The 26,416-nt window shown below is 49.0% G+C and overlaps 2 protein-coding genes across 6 annotated transcripts; both read right to left on the bottom strand.

Annotated features, from left to right (window-relative positions):
- Window positions 1-1,220: 1,220 nt before the first annotated feature.
- On the bottom strand, window positions 1,221-18,297 carry slc1a8a (solute carrier family 1 member 8a; the record flags this gene model as incomplete). The annotated part of the gene is made up of 11 exons (XM_083939699.1): window positions 1,221-1,391; window positions 2,441-2,543; window positions 3,287-3,421; window positions 5,132-5,326; window positions 5,421-5,654; window positions 8,206-8,305; window positions 9,791-9,998; window positions 10,095-10,137; window positions 14,572-14,787; window positions 16,122-16,201; window positions 18,052-18,297. The coding sequence occupies 11 exons, from the start codon at window positions 18,295-18,297 to the stop codon at window positions 1,221-1,223; spliced, it is 1,731 nt and encodes a 576-aa protein (XP_083795825.1).
- A 2,261-nt stretch (window positions 18,298-20,558) lies between these two features.
- On the bottom strand, window positions 20,559-26,274 carry LOC310966748 (zinc transporter ZIP3-like). 5 transcript variants are annotated; one of them, XM_083940627.1, is made up of 4 exons: window positions 26,244-26,274; window positions 24,201-24,236; window positions 22,088-22,487; window positions 20,559-22,010 (listed from the first exon to the last, which is right to left on the bottom strand). In XM_083940627.1, exons 3-4 carry the CDS (start codon window positions 22,292-22,294, stop codon window positions 21,255-21,257), a joined length of 963 nt encoding a protein of 320 aa, XP_083796753.1. In that variant the 5' UTR covers window positions 22,295-22,487; window positions 24,201-24,236; window positions 26,244-26,274; the 3' UTR covers window positions 20,559-21,254. The 5 variants fall into 5 exon arrangements, with proteins under 5 accessions (XP_083796753.1, XP_083796750.1, XP_083796751.1 ...); XM_083940624.1 differs by having other exon boundaries at window positions 22,088-22,490; window positions 24,201-24,239; window positions 26,188-26,268; XM_083940625.1 differs by having other exon boundaries at window positions 24,201-24,239; window positions 26,188-26,265.
- Between the last annotated feature and the right edge of the window lie 142 nt (window positions 26,275-26,416).

Below are 26,416 nucleotides of genomic sequence, written 5' to 3'. Positions count from 1 at the left end.
CAGTCAGAAAACTAACGCAGCGCTCTGAACGGCCGATTCACAGACTTTTCCAAACAGAAGCATTTGGCTAATTATTAACACGACCTTCCTACGACCACGAAGGAAGTCCCGCCCTAATCTGCCTCTGATTGGCTCGTAGTCGTGGCCTTCGTTGGTTGGCTGTGTTGGGTTTAGGTTAAAGGAATGAGATTAGTTAAGGTTAGGCTAAGAACATCAGGGTAAGCCAATCAGATGACGTTATTCCCCATAATCGTGAGCGACACACTCCTGAGCAGCGCGCGCTCGTTCTGGGGATGAAGGGTCGTGAGCCTCCTGTCGGTCGGGATGAGACTCGTGTTTCCTCTGAACCTCTCGACTCCTTTTGTCAACGCCGGCGTGTTTTTCTGACAACATCGCGCGTCTACGCGTCTGGACCCTGATGACCGTATCGTCTGTAACAGGATGATTTCACGTAAGCGTGGAAACTACGGCAACATGTGGAAGTCAATCCGTACCGGCACCCGTCCCCCTTCCCGTGTGTCGGGGTTTCCGACTCGTGAGCCGTCAGAACAACGGCATGGCACTGAAAATCCTTCAGCCAACGCTGAACACACTGTCTGTGGTCCGTAGTGTCGCAGGTCACCGCGGTTTGAAACCAGTGTCCGCTGAGGGGGGGGGGGGGGGGGGGCGTCCAACCCCGTCTCCAGTCTCCATCTTACTTTTGTCCTCTTGGTTCTTTTTGCACCAAAGAAATAAAAAGAAAGATATTCTGAGACACATTCAGACACATTTCAGTCAGTATCCAAGAGGTATCACGGTTTGAATCCCAGCCCGAGAAGCGTCCATCGTAACCACAATGTACACAGCTCCTAGAGGGCGCCGATGATGAGCCAGCAGGTGCTCCCAGGGGGCGTCACGTACCCATAATCCTCTGGTGCAGATCAGGCTCCTGTTCTTCAACGGTTTCCCTGCTTGATATTTAGCAAATTCAGGCGAAGTTGCACGTTTCTGTTAAAATGGCGTCCTGGTTCTTTTGTCGTCGGCGAGCAGGACGCTCCAAACGAGGCTCCGGTCCGCGTTTGGCCAAATAAACAACAGTTCCTGTCACGAAGAATCGAACTCAAAGAAGTTGCTGCTGCTCAGAAGCAGAAGATTCACGCTCTGTTAGCACAAAGTCCGTCTCCTGTTCAGATGGCACGGGGCGGTTTGACGGGACGCGGCGGCGCTTGGCTCCGGTCCCGTCACACCTGGCAGATGTTGTAGTAGACGGTGTGTGCGTGGCTGTCGCCCGCCGAGCCCTCCATCGTCTCGAACATGCAGTCTTTGTGTGTGTGGATCTCTGTCATTGGCACGTCGACGCTGTGAGAGTTGTTGTGAGCGTGAGGATTCTGCGTCCCGTACGACGGTACAGGCTGGACAGGACACACAAACACACACGTTAGAATCCCTCAGATCAAGACTGACAGGAAGTGACGGGGACGGGAGGAGGGGAGCAAAGTTTAGATCCAAAGAAACAGAAAAACGAATTAAACATTAACAACATTTGACGTGAAGAGGTCGTCCTGATGCGTCTTTAGAGCTAGCATAAAGTGAAGTTTCTGTCCCGATGCTAAACGAAGCTAATGCTAGTTTCTGTCCCAATGCTAAATGAAGCTAACGCTAGTTTCTGTCCCGATGCTAAACGAAGCTAACGCTAGTTTCTGTCCTGATGCTGTATTAAGCTAACGCTAGTTTCTGTCCTGATGCTAAATGAAGCTAACGCTAGTTTCTGTCCTGATGCTGCATTAAGCTAACGCTAGTTTCTGTCCTGACCCTAAATGAAGCTAACGCTAGTTTGTGTCCTGGTGCTAAATGAAGCTAACGCTAGTTTCTGTCCCGATGCTAATGAAACTAACGCTAGTTTCTTTCCCGATGCTGCATTAAGCTAACGCTAGTTTCTGTCCTGACGCTAAATGAAGCTAACGCTAGTTTGTGTCCCGGTGCTAAATGAAGCTAACGCTAGCTTGTGTACCGTGCTAAATGAAGCTAACGCTAGTTTGTGTCCCGACGCTAAAGGAAGCTCATAGAAGCTAATAGACCTCCATGTTCAAATGAACCAAGTGCATGTATGTGACGTTGGGTGGAGGGGCGTACGTCCGTCTGGCGTTTACCTCTGAGGAGAGGTGAGGGCCAGAGGCTAGCTGTCACTCAAGAGGCCACGCCCCTAATTATTCACAAACTTTAACCTCCAATAAAATAAAAACTAGCCCCTCCCCCTCAGTGTTGTCATGGAGACCTGAGCTAAACACACAGACTAGAATGTTCTTTGGTCCTTAAACAGGTTTAATGATGCTGTGTAAACGGCTGTTTAACATGAAACCTGCCCCTAGTGGACACTCAGAGAACTGACGCTGACCCAGCTTCCTGATTGGATCAGACAGGAAGTCTCTCTCTCTGTGGGCGGGGCTTATTTGTTCTTTACCTTTCCTGCTCCGCTGAGGGGGAAGTCTTTGCGACAGAGGTGGGCGATGATTCCCGCCGCCAGAGCGTCGCCCAGAACGTTGATCATGGTCCGAAACCTGTCGCTGCAGAAACAGACGGGACAAGGGAACACGGTGAAACCAGAACCACCGGGACAAACGCCTCCGGAGGGACGAAACCACCGGGATCACACTCATTCAAAGGTCAACGAGGCGAGTATCGGCTGACAACGACGGCGTCCGGACGATGAACCCCTGATGCTGGGATCACAGCGCCCCTGATGGACGCGGGGGCAGGTCAGCGCCCCCTACAGCTACGGAACGGTCTGATCTCACTGCGACACGACGGCACTTCCTCTGAGAGCTCGTTTCGGTTCTTTTAGACGCATCCCTGTTAGCATTAGCATCACTTAGCACAACAGCAGAGTAGAGCTGATGTTAGCTAGCCGCCGGCTGCTACCGAACTGCCTCGACGCTCCAAATACGATCAAGCAGCGCCTGACTGGCTTTTCTTGCGATTTCATTGCGTCTGTCGTGTGCGTTGAGATCAAAGCTTTCTCCGGGTGTTCAGTCGTTACTCAACACCCTTTCAAAATAAGACTTCCGGGTCCAAACAAAACAGAAACAAGGTCCGAACATGTGAAGAATCAGGATCAGCTCTGTGCTCAGTTTGAAAGAGGTCAAAGGTCAATTATGATGTTTTTAAAAACTCACATATGTTCAAACAACGGGGACACGAGGCTCGGACAGGAAGTCTTATTTTGAAAGGGCGTTAGGTCCCGACTGAACAGACGCGTGACAACATGAACACACAGAACCCAAAAGAGCTTTCTACGTCCTAGACTCACAGGATCCAGTCGATGGCCACGATGAGTGTGATGTCATCAGGCGGCAGACCCACTGACGTCAGCACGATCACCATGGTAACCAGGCCGGCCTGAGGGATCCCCGCCGCACCGATGCTGGCAGCCGTCGCCGTGATACTGCAGGGAGAAACGAGCACATCGTCTGATCAGAGTTTAATAAAGTTTCAGACGTTCTCTTCGCTCTGAACCGGGTTCAGGAGCACGACGAGGCGTTTTTGAGGGGGACGCGTACGGCGTGTCATAGATCCAGCCGTGGTAATGAAACCTGTACTGCACCAATCAGAGTGAGCATGAACGTATATAACAGAGGAACTGCAGCTCCAGAGGAATAATGGTCAACTACACAAACGCGATTAATGGGGAAAATAGAATAAACAAAACCAAAGTCAGCAGATTACCGTATTCTCCGCACTATAGGCGCACCTGAAAACCTCCACATGTCTCAGTGCTCCTTATTACCCGGTGCTCCTTATATATGGACCAATATTGAGCCACAACAGGTCTCCAGCTACGGTGAGCAGCCGCCGACTCTATTTTCCCCCGTAGAAGAAGTAACGCGCGGTGCATGTTGAGATATACGACTGCGTGAAGCGTGCCGTTTCATTTCCATGTTTGTGTTTGTGTAAAGAGCCCAAAATGGCTCCTGTTAAGAGACACGCTTACGACGCAGAGTTTACACTCAAGGCCATTAGTCACGCAGCAGAACACGGGAACAGAGCAGCAGCCAGAGAGTTGAACATGAACCAATCAATGGTGCCGAAGTGGAAGAAGCAACAAGACGACCTGCGCCGAGTAAAGAAGACTAAACAGAGTTCAGAGGGAACAGAGCGAGACGGCTGCAGCTGGAGGACAAACTCCAACAGTGGGTTGTTGAACAGAGAGCAGCAAGTAGAAGAGTCCGTACGATCACTGTTCCACTGAAGGCAACAGCGCTAGCACGATAATGTCCAGCTGCAGACCCGGAGCACGAGCCCCTCACTTGACGGAAATGACGCAAAGGTTTTTTTTTCAAGTGAGGGGCTCGTGCTCCGGGTCTGCAGCTGGATGCTACTTGTGCTAGCACGCAAACTTAACATCAGTGAGTTTAGAGGCGGTCGTTAACGTGACCCCAGCCTCCACTGTGGCGTCTGTTCTATGACCTGATAATGCGGAGAATGCGGTATTTGTTATTTGCAGCTCTAAAAAGAAACAACCAAACATGAACTCTGAACATGACTGTGGTTCCATCTTTAGGTGAGAAGTGGTTTGTTTCCTCTCAGCTGATAAAACACAACAACAAACAATATTACTGAACTCAACCGAACATTTCTTTAACTCTGTTGTTTTCTGCATTTTTAGTTGTTGGATCAAACAGAAAAAAGTTCCCAACACATTTCGTGAAAGGCGTCAAACAAACGTCCCATAGATGTTTTTCCTCGTCTGCAGCAGAAGCTGAGGTTCACCGTCGTCTTCGGCGTTTCCTGCTTTTAAAACAGTGAAAATGCACAAATTACTGCGCGTTTCTTTCTGTTGTTAAACGGAACTTCCTGCTCAAGATGGCATCAATGCGTTAATCACCACAAAGGGTGCGAAGCCTCTTTAAGTCCAGGTCCTGGGTCTGACGGACCTTTGCCCTGAGGACGGACGAGCAGATTGAGGCGTCAGAGGGTGCAGAGGGCGGCGTCCTGCAGTTCAGAGGCAGCGGACGGTTTGTTCGATCGCGTGCATAAATCAGTGTATCATCGGCGTATGGCTTCATTTTACCTGAAGCCTTTTATTCCATGTACTTTAAGGACATGTGAGATTGTTAATAAGCAGCTTAAGCTCTTTAATCAGCAGATCGTTTACCTGATGGTGACCAACTGGCCGAAGTCCAGCTCGTAGTCATTGACCTGAGCGATGAAGATGGCGGCCACGGCCTCGTACAGCGCCGTGCCGTCCATGTTGATGGTGGCGCCCACGGGGAGCACGAAGCGGGCGATCTGTCGGTCGACTTGGCAGTTTTCCAGCAAACACTTCATGGTGATGGGCAGCGTGGCGGAGCTGAGGAAAGACGGCGGTGAAATAAAACTTTAATGAACACCCTGAACACGTGCACAGAGCGGCGGCGTGAACCGGGGCGGCCCTGGACTCTGACCTGGACGAGGTTGCCAGGGCGATCACCATGGCCTGCAGCAGCCCGCGGATGTAAGAGAAGGGGTTCTTCTTGGTGAGGATGAAGTAGAAGGTAGGGAGGAGGATGAGTCCGTGGACGAAGAGGCCGGCGAGCACGGTGATGCCGTACCAGCCCAGCTTCTTCCCCAGCGTGCTCGGGTCCTGCATGTCCAGGATCTTCCCCGCCACCAGGAAGATGATCCCGAACGGGAAGTACCTGCGAGGACACAAACAACAACATCCCGATGATTCACCCATTCCCACAGTCTCACCAGGACCAGGACGGACAGGAAACGGGGTGAGAGAGGGGGAGACGTGCAGCAAAGGGCCGCAGGTCGGAGTCGAACCAACGGCCGCTGCTCCTTGGCGTTGAAAGGAGCCAGTTGAGGTGGTTCAGGATCATCTGGTCTGGATGAACCCTGGGCGCCTCCCTAGGGAGGTGTTCCAGGCACGTCCAGCTGGGAGGAGGCCTCGGGGAAGACCCAGGACCAGGTGGAGAGATTAGATCTCCACACTGGCCTGGGAACGCCTCAGGATCCCCCAGTTAGAGCTGGTTAATGTGGCCCGGGAAAGGGAAGTTTGGGGTCCCTGCTGGAGCTGCTGCCCCTGAGACCTGATCCAGGATCAGAGGCTGGAGCTGCTGCCCCTGAGACCTGATCCAGGATCAGAGGCTGGAGCTGCTGCCCCTGAGACCTGATCCAGGACCAGAGGCTGGAGCTGCTGCCCCTGAGACCTGATCCAGGACCAGAGGCTGGAGCTGCTGCCTCCGAGACCTGATCCAGGATCAGAGGCTGGAGCTGCTGCCCCTGAGACCTGATCCAGGATCAGAGGCTGGAGCTGCTGCCCCTGAGACCTGATCCAGGACCAGAGGCTGGAGCTGCTGCCCCTGAGACCTGATCCAGGATCAGAGGCTGGAGCTGCTGCCCCTGAGACCTGATCCAGGATCAGAGTCTGGAGCTGCTGCCCCTGAGACCTGATCCAGGATCAGAGGCTGAAGATGAGATGAGCGTCAGACTTCCAGGACTCTGGGACTTCTTCTGCTGAAGTTCTGTAAATGTCCCCGGACTAAAGGGTCGAACATTCGTCTCCGAACCAAAGAGCCGAGCGGCGTTCAGCACATTAACGACGTTTGTGTTGAAGGACGTTGAGCGGCAGCAGCCTGGTGTTTCGGTTTGAGTCTGTTCATTTAATTTAGTTTAATATTTAAGCAGCTTAGAGTCCGACGGCTCGTTCTGTGGCTGTGACACAGTTATGGAGTCTCCCGTTGTGAGACCTGCAGGACGGACGGACACAGACAGAAACCTGCGCCTGTCGTCTCCGTGTGAACTCTGCTGCTGGGTTTTTAATCTGCTCAGGAGCTGCAGCAGCGTGACGTCACGGCCGGCACGTTTTCACCTCCTGACCGAGCCGACGGGTCGGCGGGTCAGCGGGTCGGAGCACGGGTCGCCGAGCCGAGACACAAACACACACGAGGCACAAACTCCAAACCGACGCCTGCGGATCCAGAGTGAAGAAACACTTTCAGACCCGTCGGCAGAAGAAGCTCCGACTGTTTAACTCCACATCCCAGAATGCAACCTGGTCTGAGAGCTTGGATCAGATCGAGGTCGGATCACGTTCCCAACATTCGAGTCTGAACCGCCAGAACCAAAACACACGACTTCTTACAGCGACTCAGGAAAAGACAGAAAACTGTAAACTAAACGGGCGGCAGCTTGTTATTATTATCATTATCGATGAGTCTGCAGATTATTTTTGATCGATTCAGCGCTTGGATCGTAAAAGTCCCGTTCCCGTGGTCTCAGAGCAACTTTAGCGTCCTGGTAACGTGGTTCTTTCTAACTCGTGGGGTTCCTCAGGGTTCTGTCCTCGGTCCTCCGGCAGTGTCTGGTTTCAGTTCTGACTGTAACAGCAATATTTCCACATCCCTGATGTGACAAATACTAAAAAAACACTGTTATTTACTCTGTGAATCATCTGCTTTACTCCATTAAAGGTTGAATCTGTAGAAACTTTATTAAAGTCGTATTTTAATAACGATCGTTTTGAGTAAAACTATATTTAGTCTGAATGAATATCGTTGTGTTTCCATGGCAGCAGCCAATAGCGTTGCTGGTTGCCAGGGTTGCCTGTTGTTGGGTGCAGCTACTGTAGGCTGGTTGCCAGGGTTGCCTGTTGTTGGGTGCAGCTACTGTAGGCTGGCACTGGGTGAAATGGAGTTAGCCAATCGTGCAGCTGCTTGGGAGCCTCAGTGAAGGGGGCGTTCTTTGTCCCAGCAGCTGAGTGAGCGGAGACGGGCAACAACCAGAGTCACTATAGGCCGAGCATTCACTCCATGGACTGAGAGAAAGGAGAGGAACGCCATTCAAACGCACGCCCACATGGCTACGCTGCTCCTGGATGCTAACATCACTTTCATCTGCACTTAGCTGCAACGGCTAACGCTAACGGCTAATGCTAACGGCTAACGCTAACTGTCAGTCAAACTCCTCTAATCCTTGTTTTGATGCTGTGGTTTTCTGGAGGGGACGGGTTCAAACAGGCTCAAACAGACTCCGGTCTCCTGGAGCTACTGGGCCGGGTCTGACCAACCTGGCAACCCCACTGCTGGACTTCTTTTTTGTTGTTTGGAAGACGATCTGGAGACTCTGGATGGAGCCGTTCTGATCATATTTTACAGATTCAACCTTTAACTTTCAAACACACATTTCTTTCAAACGGCCAATGACTCAGATCGGTTGCCGTGGTAACCGGAGTGTGGTTCTCACCAGACGGCGGCGTTGATGATCTTCATGACGCACTCGTTGATGCACTGACACACGTTGACCAGCGGAGCGCCTCGCTCTCCCATCCTGCCCAGCAACAGGCCTGCAACAGCAAACAGCACGGGGTTAACGGCTGCTTCAGGGGCAGGAAGGCAAACTCAAAGTGCAAAGGATTGTGGGTAGAGGAAGCTTAATGTGCTTAAACAATAACAATGGAGCATAAACGTGTGTTAAAGTGTCCTCTAGGAGCATAAACGTGTGCTAAAGTGTCCTCTAGGAGCATAAACGTGTGTTAAAGTGTCCTCTAGGAGCATAAACGTGTGTTAAAGTGTCCTCTAGGAGCATAAACGTGTGTTAAAGTGTCCTCTAGGAGCATAAACGTGTGCTAAAGTGTCCTCTAGGAGCATAAACGTGTGTTAAAGTGTCCTCTAGGAGCATAAACGTGTGCAAAAGTGTAGGAGCATAAACGTGTGTTAAAGTGTCCTCTAGGAGCATAAACGTGTGTTAAAGTGTCCTCTAGGAGCATAAACGTGTGCTAAAGTGTCCTCTAGGAACATAAACGTGTGTTAAAGTGTCCTCTAGGAGCATAAACGTGTGTTAAAGTATCCTCTAGGAGCATAAACGTGTGTGAAAGTGTCCTCTAGGAGCATAAACGTGTGCTAAAGTGTCCTCTAGGAGACTAAACGTGTGTTAAAGTGAACTCTAGGAGCATAAACGTGTGTTAAAGTGTCCTCTAGGAGCATAAACGTGTGCTAAAGTGTCCTCTAGGAGCATAAACTTGTGTTAAAGTGTCCTCTAGGAGCATAAACATGTGCTAAAGTGTCCTCTAGGAGCATAAACTTGTGTTAAAGTGTCCTCTAGGAGCATAAACGTGTGTTAAAGTGTCCTCTAGGAGCATAAACGTGTGCTAAAGTGTCCTCTAGGAGCATAAACGTGTGTTAAAGTGTCCTCTACCCGTTTGGGAGAGGTGGGCTTTAGTAAAGCACGTTTGCACGTGTACGAGCACGAGCGTGCGCACGTGTACGAGCACGAGGCCTACGGCGGTTCTGAGGTCATTTCCTGTGCGCCTGTTGGGACGTAGAAAAAAGAAGGAGGGACCATGCGCGGACATTTCAAACAATGGCGGTGAAAGGTTCACGTTGGTGTGATGCGGAGGTGGAGTGTTTACTGCAGATTTGGTCGATGAAAAGATTCAAAAACAGTCGACAAGACGCACAAAAACTCCGAGGTCTACGGAAAGATCTGGAAACAAAGCCACGCATCGCCATGACGTCATCAATGCGTGTGACGTGTTACGGCGTGATGACGTATAGGCAGCAAGAAGCATTCTCCGAGGCCCAGGTAGTGTGAGTACAAACGGGCCTGGAGGGGGGGACAAGGACCCTAAAGCACGGGGCACGGGACGGAGGCACAGTGGGAGGGCGCTCTAACCTGTGACGGAGGCACAGTGGGAGGGCGCTCTAACCTGTGACGGAGGCACAGTGGGAGGGCGCTCTAACCTGTGACGGAGGCACAGTGGGAGGGTGCCCTCAGTATCTAGAGACCTGAAACGATGCGTCCTTTAGGAGGAGCAGCTTTGGTGTCTCACCCATGGTGGCGGAGAAGATGACGATGCCCAGGACGTTCATCTGTTGGCTGGTCCCGGGACTCGTCTTGTACGTGACCTCCGGAGGGGGGGTCAGCTCCAGGTACACCGTGCGACCGCTGGGGGCGCTCTCGTGGGGGAAGACGTAGACGAAGTTGGGCTGGACGGTTCTGGCCGGGACTTTGAGGATCGGGACCAGGTCCGTTTTGTACTGAAGAGACAGAGGGTTTGTTACAGGAAGTGACATAAAAGAGGAAGTGACATAAAAGAGGAAGTGGACGTGTGGGGCGAGGCGCCGGCGTCTCACCTGCTGGAACGTGGCTTCGATCAGATTGGAGGGAACCATGTTTCTGTGGACGACACACGAGCGTCGGTCAGTTTTCAGTCACAGGAAAATAAAATATAATAAAATAAAAAATAAATAAAAATAAAACAAATGAAATAAAAAAATGATTCAGTAAATAAACCGTCAAAACAGTTAATGAAAAATATAAAATAATACATAAATATTTATAAATAAAACAAATATGAAGACGAAGAACAAAATAAATGAAAGAATATTTCCAATAACTTTTCATTCATTTCTTTATTTTTAAATATGTTTATGTTTTGCATATTAATTCCTTTTTTCCTGTTTACACTGTACAAATATATAAATATAAATATATAAACACACACGCGCTGTCTCTGCATCCTTCGTTAGTCTTAAAACAGCTCAATATTTGTGCAAAAATGAAATAAAAATGTATTTTAAACATAAATAAAATGAAAAAATGAACAAAAAATGTGAAAACAGATGAAAATCCTCCGTATTCCTCTTTAGATTCCTGCATTATTTTCTCATTATTATTAATATCATTATTAATATCACAGAGTTATTCTTTTTCACGGCTCCGGAGGTCAGAGGTCAGAGGTCAGAGGTCGACGGCTGATGGAGATCTGCCAACGTGCCGCAGCAGAGATCACCGCAGCGACGCTGACTCCGCTAATCTGTCACTCATCCCCGCAGGATTACTAAAAATAGACTCATCAGCCCGTCTCTAATTGGATAGGTGTGTGTGTGTGTGTGTGTGTGTGTGTGTGTGTGTGTGTGAGTGTGTGTGAGTGTGTGTTTTCTGCAGAGGCCCTAAAGATCACGTATCTGAAGGGAGCAACATGCAAACATTTGGCAAAACACAGATGAAACAAAGATGGAGGACAGAATCAAACAAAGATGGAGGACAGAATCAAACAAAGATGGAGGACAGAATCAAAACAAAGATGGAGGACAGAATCAAACAAAGATGGAGGACAGAATCAAACAAAGATGGAGGACGGAATCAAAACAAAGATGGAGGACAGAATCAAAACAAAGATGGAGGACAGAATCAAAACAAAGATGGAGGACAGAATCCAACAAAGATGGAGGACAGGATCAAAACAAAGATGGAGGACAGAATCAAACAAAGATGGAGGACAGAATCAAAACAAAGATGGAGGACAGAATCAAAACAAAGATGGAGGACAGAATCCAACAAAGATGGAGGACAGAATCAAAACAAAGATGGAGGACAGAATCCAACAAAGATGGAGGACAGAATAAAAACAAAGATGGAGGACAGGATCAAACAAAGATGGAGGACAGAATCAAAACAAAGATGGAGGACAGGATCAAACAAAGATGGAGGACAGGATCAAAACAAAGATGGAGGACAGAATCAAAACAAAGATGGAGGACAGGATCCAAACAAAGATGGAGGACAGAATCCAACAAAGATGGAGGACAGAATCCAACAAAGATGGAGGACAGAATCAAAACAAAGATGGAGGACAGGATCAAAACAAAGATGGAGGACAGAATCCAACAAAGATGGAGGACAGAATCAAAACAAAGATGGAGGACAGAATCAAAACAAAGATGGAGGACAGAATCCAACAAAGATGGAGGACAGAATCAAAACAAAGATGGAGGACAGAATCCAACAAAGATGGAGGACAGAATCAAAACAAAGATGGAGGACAGAATCAAAACAAAGATGGAGGACAGAATCAAACAAAGATGGAGGACGGAATCAAAACAAAGATGGAGGACAGAATCAAAACAAAGATGGAGGACAGAATCAAAACAAAGATGGAGGACAGAATCAAAACAAAGATGGAGGACAGAATCCAACAAAGATGGAGGACAGAATCCAACAAAGATGGAGGACAGAATCAAAACAAAGATGGAGGACAGAATCAAACAAAGATGGAGGACAGGATCAAAACAAAGATGGAGGACAGAATCAAAACAAAGATGGAGGACAGGATCAAACAAAGATGGAGGACAGGATCAAAACAAAGATGGAGGACAGGATCAAAACAAAGATGGAGGACAGGATCAAACAAAGATGGAGGACAGGATCAAAACAAAGATGGAGGACAGAATCAAACAAAGATGGAGGACAGGATCAAACAAAGATGGAGGACAGGATCAAACAAAGATGGAGGACAGAATCAAACAAAGATGGAGGACAGAGTCAAAACAATGATGGAGGACAGAATCAAAACAAAGATGGAGGACAGGATCAAACAAAGATGGAGGACAGGATCAAACAAAGATGGAGGACAGGATCAAACAAAGATGGAGGACAGGATCAAACAAAGATGGAGGACAGAATCAAAACAAAGATGGAGGACAGAATCAAACAAAGATGGAGGACAGGATCAAACAAAGATGGAGGACAGAATCAAACAAAGATGGAGGACAGAATAAACAAAGATGGAGGCCAGAATCAAAACAAAGATGGAGGACAGGATCAAACAAAGATGGAGGAATGAATCAAACAAAGATGGAGGACAGAATCAAACAAAGATGGAGGACGGAATCAAACAAAGATGGAGGACAGAATCAAACAAAGATGGAGGACAGGATCAAAACAAAGATGGAGGACAGAATCCAACAAAGATGGAGGACAGAATCAAACAAAGATGGAGGACAGAATCAAACAAAGATGGAGGACAGGATCAAAACAAAGATGGAGGACAGAATCCAACAAAGATGGAGGACAGAATCAAAACAAAGATGGAGGACAGGATCAAACAAAGATGGAGGACAGGATCAAAACAAAGATGGAGGACAGGATCAAACAAAGATGGAGGACAGGATCAAACAAAGATGGAGGACAGAATCAAACAAAGATGGAGGACAGAATCAAAACAAAGATGGAGGACAGAATCAAACAAAGATGGAGGACAGAATCAAAACAAAGATGGAGGACAGAATCAAAACAAAGATGGAGGACAGAATCAAAACAAAGATGGAGGACAGGATCAAACAAAGATGGAGGACAGGATCAAAACAAAGATGGAGGACAGAATCAAAACAAAGATGGAGGACAGAATCAAAACAAAGATGGAGGACAGGATCAAACAAAGACGGAGGACAGAATCAAAACAAAGATGGAGGACAGAATCAAAACAAAGATGGAGGACAGGATCAAACAAAGACGGAGGACAGAATCCAAACAAAGATGGAGGACAGAATCAAAACAAAGATGGAGGACAGAATCAAACAAAGATGGAGGACAGAATCAAACAAAGATGGAGGACAGAATCAAACAAAGATGGAGGACAGGGTCAAACAAAGATGGAGGACAGAATCAAAACAAAGATGGAGGACAGAATCAAAACAAAGATGGAGGACAGAATCAAACAAAGATGGAGGACAGAATCAAACAAAGATGGAGGACAGAATCAAAACAAAGATGGAGGACAGAATCAAACAAAGATGGAGGACAGAATCAAAACAAAGATGGAGGACAGAATCAAAACAAAGATGGAGGACAGAATCAAAACAAAGATGGAGGACAGAATCAAAACAAAGATGGAGGACAGGATCAAACAAAGATGGAGGACAGAATCAAACAAAGATGGAGGACAGGATCAAACAAAGATGGAGGACAGAATCAAAACAAAGATGGAGGACAGAATCAAACAAAGATGGAGGACGGGATCAAACAAAGATGGAGGACAGAATCAAACAAAGATGGAGGACAGAATCAAAACAAAGATGGAGGACAGAATCAAACAAAGATGGAGGACAGAATCAAACAAAGATGGAGGACGGGATCAAAACAAAGATGGAGGACAGAATCAAAACAAAGATGGAGGACAGAATCAAACAAAGATGGAGGACAGAATCAAAACAAAGATGGAGGACAGAATCAAAACAAAGATGGAGGACAGAATCAAACAAAGATGGAGGACAGAATCAAAACAAAGATGGAGGACGGTTTTAGACCTCATGAGTTTTTGTGGTGTCACTTGGGTGAAAGTTCGACTTGAAGGGTTTTATCGTAACACGTCTGTTTTCAATAACATTTCCAGAGAACTGTTCCAACGCGGACATTAAGTCCTACAACCCCGGTTTCCGTCGCCACATTCGCTTCACCGTTGTGGCGTGAGTTCATCAATGATCAGCTGCTCATGCGGGCGCTTCAGGAGCGTGAGCTGTTCACAGCGACCACGTTTAAAGACTAATGTGAACCGAAAAAACAAAAAGTAGGAGCATTTGTGCTTTAAGAGCTGCAGAGGGAGCGCAGCCTGAGGTCCGGCCTCGCAGCCTCGCAGCCTAAGATCCGGCCTCGTAGCCTCGCAGCCTGAGATCCGGCCTCGCAGCCTCGCAGCCTGAAATCCGGCCTCGCAGCCTGAGATCCGGCCTCGCAGCCTCCAGAGCTTCTGCTGAAAACACACCAAGCAGCGTCGCAGTGCAGCCAAACCAAACGTTGGGGATAGTTTAACTTTAGACCCGGGACTTCTCTCACCTGATGAGGTCGAGCAGGGCGTCGGCCGAGGTCATGACTGGCCCCCCTCCCAGCCGGTGACTCTCCATATCCGTCCCCACGCCGGGTTTGATGATGAGGACGAGAACGATGCCGACCACCACGGCGATGAAGGTGGTCCACAGGTAGTAGGTGACGGTGAGGACGCCCATCCGACAGCACGCCTTCGACTCCATCGACGACAGACCGGACATCAAACTGCTCAAACAGACACAACACGAGGTGGTTCAGGGACATTTAATACGACCAATCAGAGCCCAGAGACCTGACCTACGACCAATCAGGGCCCCGCAACCTGACCTACGACCAATCAGAGCCCAGAGACCTGACCTACGACCAATCAGGGCCCCGCAACCTGACCTACGACCAATCAGAGCCCAGAGACCTGACCTACGACCAATCAGGGCCCCGCAACCTGACCTACGATCAATCAGAGCCCAGAGACCTGACCTACGACCAATCAGAGCCTAGCAACGTGACCTACGACCAATCACAGCAACTAAACATGACCTACAACCAATCACAGCAACTAAACATGACCAACAACCAATCACAGCAACTAAACATGACCTACGACCAATCACAGCAACCAAACATGACCAACGACCAATCACAGCAACTAAACATGACCAACAACCAATCACAGCAACTAAACATGACCTACAACCAATCACAGCAACTAAACATGACCTACGACCAATCACAGCAACTAAACATGACCAACAACCAATCACAGCAACTAAACATGACCAACAACCAATCACAGCAACTAAACATGACCTACAACCAATCACAGCAACTAAACATGACCTACGACCAATCACAGCAACTCAACATGACCAACGACCAATCACAGCAACTAAACATGACCAACGACCAATCACAGCAACTAAACATGACCAACAACCAATCACAGCAACTAAACATGACCTACAACCAATCACAGCAACTAAACATGACCTACAACCAATCACAGCAACTAAACATGACCTACAACCAATCACAGCAACTAAACATGACCTAGGACCAATCACAGCAACTAAACATGACCTACAACCAATCACAGCAACTAAACATGACCTACGACCAATCACAGCAGCTAAACATGACCTACGACCAATCACAGCAACTAAACATGACCAACGACCAATCACAGCAACTAAACATGACCTACGACCAATCACAGCAACTAAACATGACCTACAACCAATCACAGCAACTAAACATGACCAACAACCAATCACAGCAACTAAACATGACCTACAACCAATCACAGCAACTAAACATGACCTACGACCAATCACAGCAACTAAACATGACCTACAACCAATCACAGCAACTAAACATGACCTACAACCAATCACAGCAACTAAACATGACCAACAACCAATCACAGCAACTAAACATGACCTACGACCAATCACAGCAACTAAACAACCTACGACCAATCACAGCCACGTAACGCCCTCAGTGGCGGTCGTCCAGAGTGAACCTGGTGGTGTGTGCAGCTGCAGACGAGGCCGTGGACCCACCTGGACGTGATGAGAGGCAGGATGAGCATCTTCAGCATCCTCATCAGCAGCTCTCCGGGGAACGAGAAGTAGATCTTTGCCTGAGGAGATCAAAGGAACACGTTGTTGTTGTTGTTGTTGTTGCCGTGGTGACGGAGCAGCCAAACGGAAAAGCCCAAACAATGTTCCCAAATAACTGAACATGTGTCGTTAAACGTCGCTGCGATGTGTTTAATGAAGCTGGGAACTTTGAGGACTGAAGATGTTCTTGAGTTTATTTATGACACAAACTATGTCCAGCTAGTTCCTTAGCTAAACTGTTTTAGGTGTTAAAATCAACAGTTAGCTTCCTTAGCTAAACTGTTTTAGGTGTTAAAATCAACAGTTAGCTTCCTTAGCTAAACTGTTTTAGTTGTTAAAATCAACAGTTAGCTTCCTTAGCTAAACTGTTTTAGGTGTTAAAATCAACAGTTAGCTTCCTTAGCTAAACTGTTTTAGGTGTTAAAATCAACAGTTAGCTTCCTTAGCTAAACTGTTTTAGGTGTTAAAATCAACAGTTAGCTTCCTTAGCTAAACTGTTTTAGTTGTTAAAATCAACAGTTAGCTTCCTTAGCTAAACTGTTTTAGGTGTTAAAATCAACAGTTAGCTTCCTTAGCTAAACTGTTTTAGGTGTTAAAATCAACAGTTAGCTTCCTTAGCTAAACTGTTTTAGGTGTTAAAATCAACAGTTAGCTTCCTTAGCTAAACTGTTTTAGTTGTTAAAATCAACAGTTAGCTTCCTTAGCTAAACTGTTTTAGGTGCTAAAATCAACAGTTAGCTTCCTTAGCTAAACTGTTTTAGGTGCTAAAATCAACAGTTAGCTTCCTTAGCTAAACTGTTTTAGGTGCTAAAATCAACAGTTAGCTTCCTTAGCTAAACTGTTTTAGGTGCTAAAATCAACAGTTAGCTTCCTTAGCCAAACTGTTTTAGGTGCTAAAATCAACAGTTAGCTTCCTTAGCTAAACTGTTTTAGGTGCTAAAATCAACAGTTAGCTTCCTTAGCTAAACTGTTTTAGGTGCTAAAATCAACAGTTAGCTTCCTTAGCTAAACTGTTTTAGGTGCTAAAATCAACAGTTAGCTTCCTTAGCTAAACTGTTTTAGGTGCTAAAATCAACAGTTAGCTTCCTTAGCTAAACTGTTTTAGGTGCTAAAATCAACAGTTAGCTTCCTTAGCCAAACTGTTTTAGGTGCTAAAATCAACAGTTAGCTTCCTTAGCCAAACTGTTTTAGGTGCTAAAATCAACAGTTAGCTTCCTTAGCTAAACTGTTTTAGGTGCTAAAATCAACAGTTAGCTTCCTTAGCTAAACTGTTTTAGGTGCTAAAATCAACAGTTAGCTTCCTTAGCCAAACTGTTTTAGGTGCTAAAATCAACAGTTAGCTTCCTTAGCCAAACTGTTTTAGGTGCTAAAATCAACAGTTAGCTTCCTTAGCTAAACTGTTTTAGGTGCTAAAATCAACAGTTAGCTTCCTTAGCTAAACTGTCTTAGGTGCTAAAATCAACAGTTAGCTTCCTTAGCTAAACTGTTTCAGGTGCTAAAAAAAGTTGTTGGGAAATTTAAAGGAAACAGGAAGTTGGAAAGAAGATTTAATCTGAACGCAAAAATAAAGGTCATAACAGGAAGTTCAAAGCCATTTTTGACGTGGACTTTAGAAGAGGAGCCAGGTGAGTGTGTGTGAAGAGGAGCCAGGTGAGTGTGTGTGAAGAGGAGCCAGGTGAGTGTGTGTGAAGAGGAGCCAGGTGAGTGTGTGTGAAGAGGAGCCAGGTGAGTGTGTGTGAAGAGGAGCCAGGTGAGTGTGTGTGAAGAGGACCCAGGTGAGTGTGTGTGAAGAGGAGCCAGGTGAGTGTGTGTGAACAGGAGCCAGGGGAGTCGTACCTGTGTGGGTGAACAGGAGCCAGGTGAGTCGTACCTGTGTGGACAGCTGCGTTCCCCTCAGCATGAAGCCCAGCGTGCAGCCGGTGAGCACGGCGACGACGGACAGCGTCAGCAGCCCGTTCCTCTTGAGGAAGTCCCTCACGGCCCGGCTCAGGTCCCCCGTGCCCCTGAAGAAGGGCTTCACCCGCTCCCCCATCGTGGTGCCGCCGTCTCCGGCAGCGTACGAGCTGTTGTCGGAGCGCGTCTCCTCCTCGCCGCTCGGTAGCAGAAGCTCCTCCATGCTGTCCCAGGTCCGGGTCCGTCTCGGCGCTGGCAGGTGACAGACGTGTGCGAGCCAAAGACGAGCTCACCTCCTGCACTCAGGGATTAAACCGGCCCTCAGAGCCGACGGCGGCGCTGCACACTTCAGCCAATAAGAGGCTTAGAGGGGCGGACTAACCTCGCACGCCTCTGCTGTGGCACCTGGTCCTGCTGCCGGACCACTTCCTGTTGTTGTCCTCTCTGCGGTCTTGGCTCCAGAGTCAAGACCCCCGCAGAGGTCAGAGGATCCTGCAGGTCTCGACCCGTCGGCCTCAGTCGGGTCTGATCCACTCACACTCAACAAGCAACAGGAACACGCTCACCAAGAGATAGACCGCCCCCGAGACCCGGGACAGAACCAGGGCCCGGGCCGACCCACACCCAGACACCAAAGCACCAGGAAGAGATGCAAAATGACTCAAAATAGATGCAAAACCACCACAAAAAGATGCAAAATGACTCAAAATAGATGCAAAACCAGCACAAAAAGATGCAAAATGACTCAAAATAGTTGCAAAACCACCACAAAAAGATGCAAAACCACCACAAAAAGATGCAAAATGATTAAAAATAGATGCAAAACCAGCACAAAAAGATGCAAAATGACTCAAAATAGATGCAAAACCAGCACAAAAAGATGCAAAATGACTCAAAATAGATGCAAAACCAGCACAAAAAGATGCAAAATGACTCAAAATAGTTGCAAAACCAGCACAAAAAGATGCAAAACCACCACAAAAAGATGCAAAATGATTAAAAATAGATGCAAAACCACCACAAAAAGATGCAAAATGACTAAAAATAGATGCAAAACCAGCACAAAAAGATGCAAAATGACTCAAAATAGATGCAAAACCAGCACAAAAAGATGCAAAATGACTCAAAATAGATGCAAAACCAGCACAAAAAGATGCAAAATGATTAAAAATAGATGCAAAACCACCATAAAAAGATGCAAAATGACTAAAAATAGATGCAAAACCAGCACAAAAAGATGCAAAATGACTAAAAATAGATGCAAAACCACCACAAAAAGATGCAAAATGACTAAAAATAGATGCAAAACCAGCACAAAAAGATGCAAAATGACTAAAAATAGATGCAAAACCAGCACAAAAAGATGCAAAATGAGTAAAAAAAGATGCAAAACCAGCACAAAAAGATGAAAAATGACTAAAAATAGATGAAAACCAGCGCAAAAAGATGCAAAATGACTCAAAATAGATGCAAAACCAGCACAAAAAGATGCAAAATGACTCAAAATAGTTGCAAAACCAGCACAAAAAGATGCAAAACCACCACAAAAAGATGCAAAATGATTAAAAATAGATGCAAAACCACCACAAAAAGATGCAAAATGACTAAAAATAGATGCAAAACCAGCACAAAAAGATGCAAAATGACTCAAAATAGATGCAAAACCAGCACAAAAAGATGCAAAATGACTCAAAATAGATGCAAAACCAGCACAAAAAGATGCAAAATGATTAAAAATAGATGCAAAACCACCATAAAAAGATGCAAAATGACTAAAAATAGATGCAAAACCAGCACAAAAAGATGCAAAATGACTAAAAATAGATGCAAAACCACCACAAAAAGATGCAAAATGACTAAAAATAGATGCAAAACCAGCACAAAAAGATGCAAAATGAGTAAAAATAGATGCAAAACCAGCACAAAAAGATGCAAAATGAGTAAAAAAAGATGCAAAACCAGCACAAAAAGATGAAAAATGACTAAAAATAGATGAAAACCAGCACAAAAAGATGCAAAATGACTAAAAATAGATGCAAAACCAGCGCAAAAAGATGCAAAATGACTAAAAAATAGATGCAAAACCACCACAAAAAGATGCAAAATGACTAAAAATAGATGCAAAACCACCACAAAAAGATGCAAAATGACTAAAAAATAGATGCAAAACCACCACAAAAAGATGCAAAATGAGCACAAAGAATAAACCCAAAATGAGACGGATGGAAAAATGTTTTTACGTCAGGTTGATTTAATAAATCGTCCAAAACATCAAATATAATAATAATGTTTAATTTCAGGAGGAGAGAATAAACACAAACGGCTTCAACAGAGAAAACAGCAGATTTAAGACTGTGAAGGTTCTCGTGTGTCCTGGTCCTGGTCCTGGTCCTGGTCCAGGTCCAGGTCCTGGTCCTGGTCCAGGTCCTGGTCCAGGTCCAGGTCCTGGTCCAGGTCCTGGTCCTCGTTCTCCTCAAAGCAGCTCATGTACACATCTGACCAGGACCAGGACCAGGACCAGGACCAGGCTGGGACCAGGACCAGGACCAGGCTGGGACCAGGACCAGGACCAGGCTGGGACCAGGACCAGGCTGGGACTGGACCAGGACCAGGCTGGGACTGGACCAGGACCAGGCTGGGACCAGGACCAGGACCAGGCTGGGACCAGGACCAGGCTGGGACTGGACCAGGACCAGGCTGGGACCAGGACCAGGACCAGGCTGGGACCAGGACCAGGACCAGGCTGGGACTGGACCAGGACCAGGACCAGGACCAGGCTGGGACCAGGACCAGCACTAAAGAAATTATTAATTTATTTGAGTCAGAAACTTTTAAACACAGGAAAAGTCTTTGGAGCCACGTCAGAGTGTGTGTGTGTGTGTGTGTGTGTGTGTGTGTGTGTGTGTGTGTGTGTGTGTGTGTGTGTGTGTGTGTCTCTGTGTGTGTGTGTGTGTGTGTGTGTGTGTGTGTGTGTGTGTGTGTGTGTGTGTCTCTGTGTGTGTGTGTGTGTCTCTGTGTGTGTGTGTGTGTGTGTGTGTGTGTGTCTCTGTGTGTGTGTGTGTCTCTGTGTGTGTGTGTGTCTCTGTGTCTCTGTGTGTGTGTGTGTGTGTGTGTGTGTGTGTGTGTGTGTGTGTGTGTGTGTGTGTGTGTGTGTGTGTGTGTGTGTGTGTTTCCGGTGCGTCACCACTTGATGAAGACGAGTGCGGCGAGCGTCGTGTACCCGAGGACGAGGCCGAGCACTTTGAGCAGTCGGTCGCGTTTGTCCTCGAACTCTCGGGACAGAATCTCGAAGAAGGTGACGAACAGGAAGGTCCCGGCGGCGAGCCCCTGCAGCACCACGGACGCCACGCCGGCCGCCAGCGAGCGCGTCGACTCGATGCCCGTCCCCACCGCCGCCCCCAGGGGGATCATCAGGCTCACCGTGACGCCCAGCTTGGCGGCGTCCTTCATGCCGAGCGACGCCTTGGCCATGCTCACGCCGAGCGCCACGGCGGCCAGCGTCTCGTGCACGGCCACGCCCAGGAACAGCCCGCCGAGCTTGGAGCCGTCCTCCTGCAGGCCGAGCGCCAGCCCCTCGAACACGGAGTGGGCGGACAGAGCGAGGACCAGGCTGGCGAGCCGCAGAGGCCCCGCCCCCGCCAGCTCCGCGGGGCTGAAGTGTCCGTGCAGGTGCCCGTGGGAGCGCCGAGCGCCGCCCGCCGAGCCCCGAGCGCTGGAGATGAAGGGCGTGTCGTACTCGGAGTCGCTGCCGGCCTCGGAGCCACCGCCGTCGTCGCCGCCGTTGAAGGTCTCGAGGTTGATGAAGGACGGTGTCTCCTTCCTGAAGGTCAGCACGGCCTGCTCCACGAACATGGCGAGGAAGAGGCCCAGCATCATCATCGTCTCCGCCACGGGGTAGTCGCTGCTGACCTTCAGCTGCTGGAGCACGCCGGACACCTGAGGGGATGACACGGCGTGAGGTCAGCGACCGCCACCCGCCCGTCGACACTAACAACCATCTGAAAGGGCGTTACCTTGTCTCGGACGGCGGGCAGCAGAGCGTTGAAGCACGTGGCGAGGAACACGCCTCCTCCGAACGCGTTACACAGAGACAGGGCGCGGCGGTATCTGAGCGCCGTGTCGTGGTCGACCAGCAGGAGGCGCACCGGCACCAGGACGCCCGCCAGCATGAGCCCGAACAATCCCAGCAGGCCGAGCAGTTTGACCACGAGGATCTCCATCCTGACTACGACCTCATCACACACACACACACACACACACACACACACACACACACACACACACACACACACACACACACACACACACACAGAGACAGACACACACACACACACACACACACACACACAGAGACAGACACACACACACACACACACACACACACACAGAGACAGACACACACACACACTCGCTCTGCTGACAGAAGAGAAAGAAAAGAGACTTTAAAAACACACACATTACTCTTCCTCTTCTCTCCCGATAAAGTGGCGTGGCCCCTCCCCCCTCTCCATCCTGTGGCCCCTCCCCCCTCTCCCTCCTGTGGGCCCCCCACTCACAGGAGGAGCCTCTGGGGTCGGGGCGCTGCTGCACGGGGGGCAGTGAGGGTGAGGGGCCTGGAGGGTCCAGACCCGGGCAGCAGAGGCTCTGGGGACGTGGAGCGTCTCCTCTCTGTGGGGGAAGGAGCCGGAGCTTGTGAGGGAGGTGGAGCTCCCAGTTAGATCTGGGGGGGCTCACCTCCACACACAGTCTGGATCTGGACCCGTGCTCCTGGATAGGGGCTGGACCCTGGTCTTCTCTGGAGGGGCCCAGGGTGTGAGAGGCCGGGCGGGTGTGGGGAGACTCTCAAACCCCCGGCTGAGCGCCGCGGTGTTGGAGTTGACTCCGGTGGACCAGAGGGTGGCCTCCTTACGCCTGCGGGTGGTGGGGGGGGGACTCTGACTGTTGTTGGTGCAGATGCAGCGAACAGCAGTTCAGAGTCTGGGGCCTTCTTGGAGACCCTGAATGGAGTCCTGCATGGGGCTCCAGTAGGGGACTCCAGAGTCCTGCTGGGAGACTTCAACGCCCACGTGGGCAACGATGGAGACACCTGGAGAGGCTGATTGGGAGGAACGGCCTCCCTGATCTAAACCCCAGCGTCCCTGTGGAGGTTGGGGGCATCGAACCGGAGCGGGCGATGTTCAAAGCTTCCACTAATGAAGCTGCAGCGGTGAGCTGTGGCCTCAAGGTCTCAGGTGCCTCAAGGGGCGGGGACCCTGGAGCACCGTGGTGGACCCCGGGGGTCAGGGGTCCCCCTGAAGAAGGAGGCCTTCAGGATCTGGTCTCCCAGAAGACTCCGGAGGTGGTTCTGAGGTCCCCACAGGTCTGAAGGGCTGCAGCCTCTGCTGGGTCAGAGGCAAAGCAGCGGGTGTGGGAGGAGTTCACACAAGTCCTGGAGAAGGACTTTGGGGGGCACCGAGGTGCTTCTGGACCACCATTCAGCACCTCAGGAGGGGGACACGGGGAACCGTCCAAGCTGTTCACAGTAAGGACGGGACGCTGGTGCCCTCAGCTGATGAGGTCATGGGGCGGTGGAAGGACTCTGAGGAAGTCCTGAATGGGCCCAACACGTCCTCTTTTGTAGAGGCAGAGCTGGAGGCTGATGGGGATCATCGTCAACATCTCTGACAGAAGTCACTGAGGAAGGAAACAAGTCCACAGAGGCAAAGCCCCAGGATCCATGAGCTGCATCCACACATGCTGAAAGCTCTGGGGCTGGAGGGGCCGTCCTGGTCCTGGTCCTGGTCCTGGTCCTGGTCCACACGTCTCTGACACACTGGTGGAAGTCTGGGACAGTGCCAAGGGAGTGTCAGACCGGGGTGGTGGTTCCTGTTCAGAAAGGGGGACCAGAGGGTGTGAGCCAGTTCCAGGGGGATCACACTCCTCAGCCTCCCTGGTGAAGTCGCCTCCAAGGTGCTGGAAAGGAGGTTGGTCCTGTAGAACCTCAGACTGAAGAGGAACCAGGTGGATCCGGTCCTGGTCCTGGTCCTGGACCAGGACCAGGACCAGGACCAGGACCAGGACCTGGACCAGCTGCAGCGTCTGCAGCTGTAAACGATGTTTTCAGTGAAACAGAAACGTCTCACGTACCTTTGAAGCCTGTGGGACGACGTCAGCGTTTGGTTCCTGCTTTGGTGTCGAGTCGAGGAGACGATGGAAAAACAACCAGAAGAAGAAACGACGGTTAATTCAGTAAAGTTTGAGACACAGAAACATTCAGGGCGCCCTCCCACTGTGCCTCCGTCACAGGTTAGAGCGCCCTCCCACTGTGTGTCCGTCACAGGTTAGAGCGCCCTCCCACTGTGCCTCCGTCACAGGTTAGAGCGCCCTCCCACTGTGCTTCCGTCACAGGTTAGAGCGCCCTCCCACTGTGCTTCCGTCACAGGTTAGAGCGCCCTCCCACTGTGCTTCCGTCACAGGTTAGAGCGCCCTCCCACTGTGCCACGTTGGTGTGATGCGGAGGTGGAGTGTTTACTGCAGATTTGGTCGATGAAAAGATTCAAAAACAGTCGACAAGACGCACAAAAACTCTGAGGTCTACGGAAAGATCTGGAAACAAAGCCACGCATCGCCATGACGTCATCAATGCGTGTGACGTGTTACGGCGTGATGACGTATAGGCAGCAAGAAGCATTCTCCGAGGCCCAGGTAGTGTGAGTACAAACGGGCCTGGAGGGGGGGACAAGGACCCTAAAGCACGGGGCACGGGACGGACGCACAGTGGGAGGGCGCTCTAACCTGTGACGGAGGCACAGTGGGAGGGCGCTCTAACCTGTGACGGAGGCACAGTGGGAGGGGGCTCTAACCTGTGACGGAGGCACAGTGGGAGGGCGCTCTAACCTGTGACGCACGCACAGTGGGAGGGCGCTCTAACCTGTGACGGAGGCACAGTGGGAGGGCGCCCTAACCTGTGACGGAGGCACAGTGGGAGGGGACTCTAACCTGTGACGGAGGCACAGTGGGAGGGCGCTCTAACCTGTGACGGAGGCACAGTGGGAGGGGACTCTAACCTGTGGCGGAGGCACAGTGGGAGGGCGCTCTTACCTGTGACGGAGGCACAGTGGGAGGGCGCTCTAACCTGTGACGGACGCACAGTGGGAGGGCGCTCTAACCTGTGACGGAGGCACAGTGGGAGGGCGCTCTAACCTGTGACGGAGGCACAGTGGGAGGGGACTCTAACCTGTGACGGAGGCACAGTGGGAGGGCGCTCTAACCTGTGACGGAGGCACAGTGGGAGGGCGCTCTAACCTGTGACAGAGGCACAGTGGGAGGGCGCTCTAACCTGTGACAACAACAACAACATAGAAATCCATAAAGATGAGTTTTTAAAATCTTGGCCCGTTTTTAATCCCTTCAAAATAAAGTTTCTACTATTTTGAGTCTATTCAAATTATTAAAAATGAGAAAATAATGAAATAATGAAATAAAAGCTGATGTTATAAAACTTTCTGTAAAGGAAACGAAGTAATTTTGCCCACTTTTAACTGACTTTCGTATTTATTTAATGTTTATTTATTGTTTTATTTTCTTAACGACCTTAAAATATAAAATATAGAAACATATTTTATACTTTAATATATTTTTAAAAATATATTAATAAGGTCAAACGCGTGTGTGATAACGTTTAACTACGTCACAGATATAAATAATATAATAAAAATAAACTCGACCGTTTGTTTTTGAGCGTTATGACGTCACACCAACCGCCGTTGCCGCCGCTTCCGGTGAGGAACTTCAAAATAAAGCGTCCGTGACTTCAAACAGCGTTGTTCTGTGTGAACCGCGTAAACGCGTCGCTCGGGTTTCGCGCCTTTTCTTCATCAAAATCGTTTTTTTTTTCACGTTTCCCGCTTTTTTTCCAACGACTTTCACGTGTTTTAAGGCGGCGCACTCCCGCTCGTGCCCGGGCTGACGGCGGCGCGCTTCACGGAGCTGCTAACATTAGCCGTTAGCTGTGGTTAGCAGCTAACAGGGCTAACAGCGTAAACAGCCTGGTTCTGTTTTATTATTTATTATAACATTCAAAGAGAAGCTCGAGCGCCTCCGTGTTTACCCGTTAGCTTGTTTGTTTGTTTACCTGTTAGCTTGTTGGTTTGTTAGCTTGTTTACCCGTTAGCTTGTTGGTTTGTTTACCTGCCCGTGCAGATCCGTCTCCTCCGGCAGGTGTTTGCAAACACTTCCGCAATTACGTCACGCAGCCCCTGAGCGCTGATTGGTGGAAATATTAATGACGTCAAACACAGGAAACTAAAATAAAAGTGTGAAATACTTTTAATGGTTCAAATATTTATATTTAAATATAATTA

This window comes from Echiichthys vipera, assembly GCF_963691815.1.
Source record: "Echiichthys vipera genome assembly, chromosome: 3".
Lineage (NCBI taxonomy): Eukaryota > Metazoa > Chordata > Actinopteri > Perciformes > Trachinidae > Echiichthys > Echiichthys vipera.
Note: the sequence above shows the minus strand (reverse complement) of the source record. Positions and strands in the feature narration are given on the sequence as shown.

What these genes read in the sequence shown, in the direction of transcription:
- LOC310966748 (XM_083940627.1), bottom strand. Translation starts at nt 22,294, where the DNA reads ATGGAGATCCTCGTGGTCAAACTGCTCGGCCTGCTGGGATTGTTCGGG. An exon ending in TGCCCGCCGTCCGAGACAAG is followed by an intron (nt 22,011 to 22,087) that starts GTAACGCCCTTT and finishes TCATCCCCTCAG; the next exon opens with GTGTCCGGCGTGCTCCAGCA.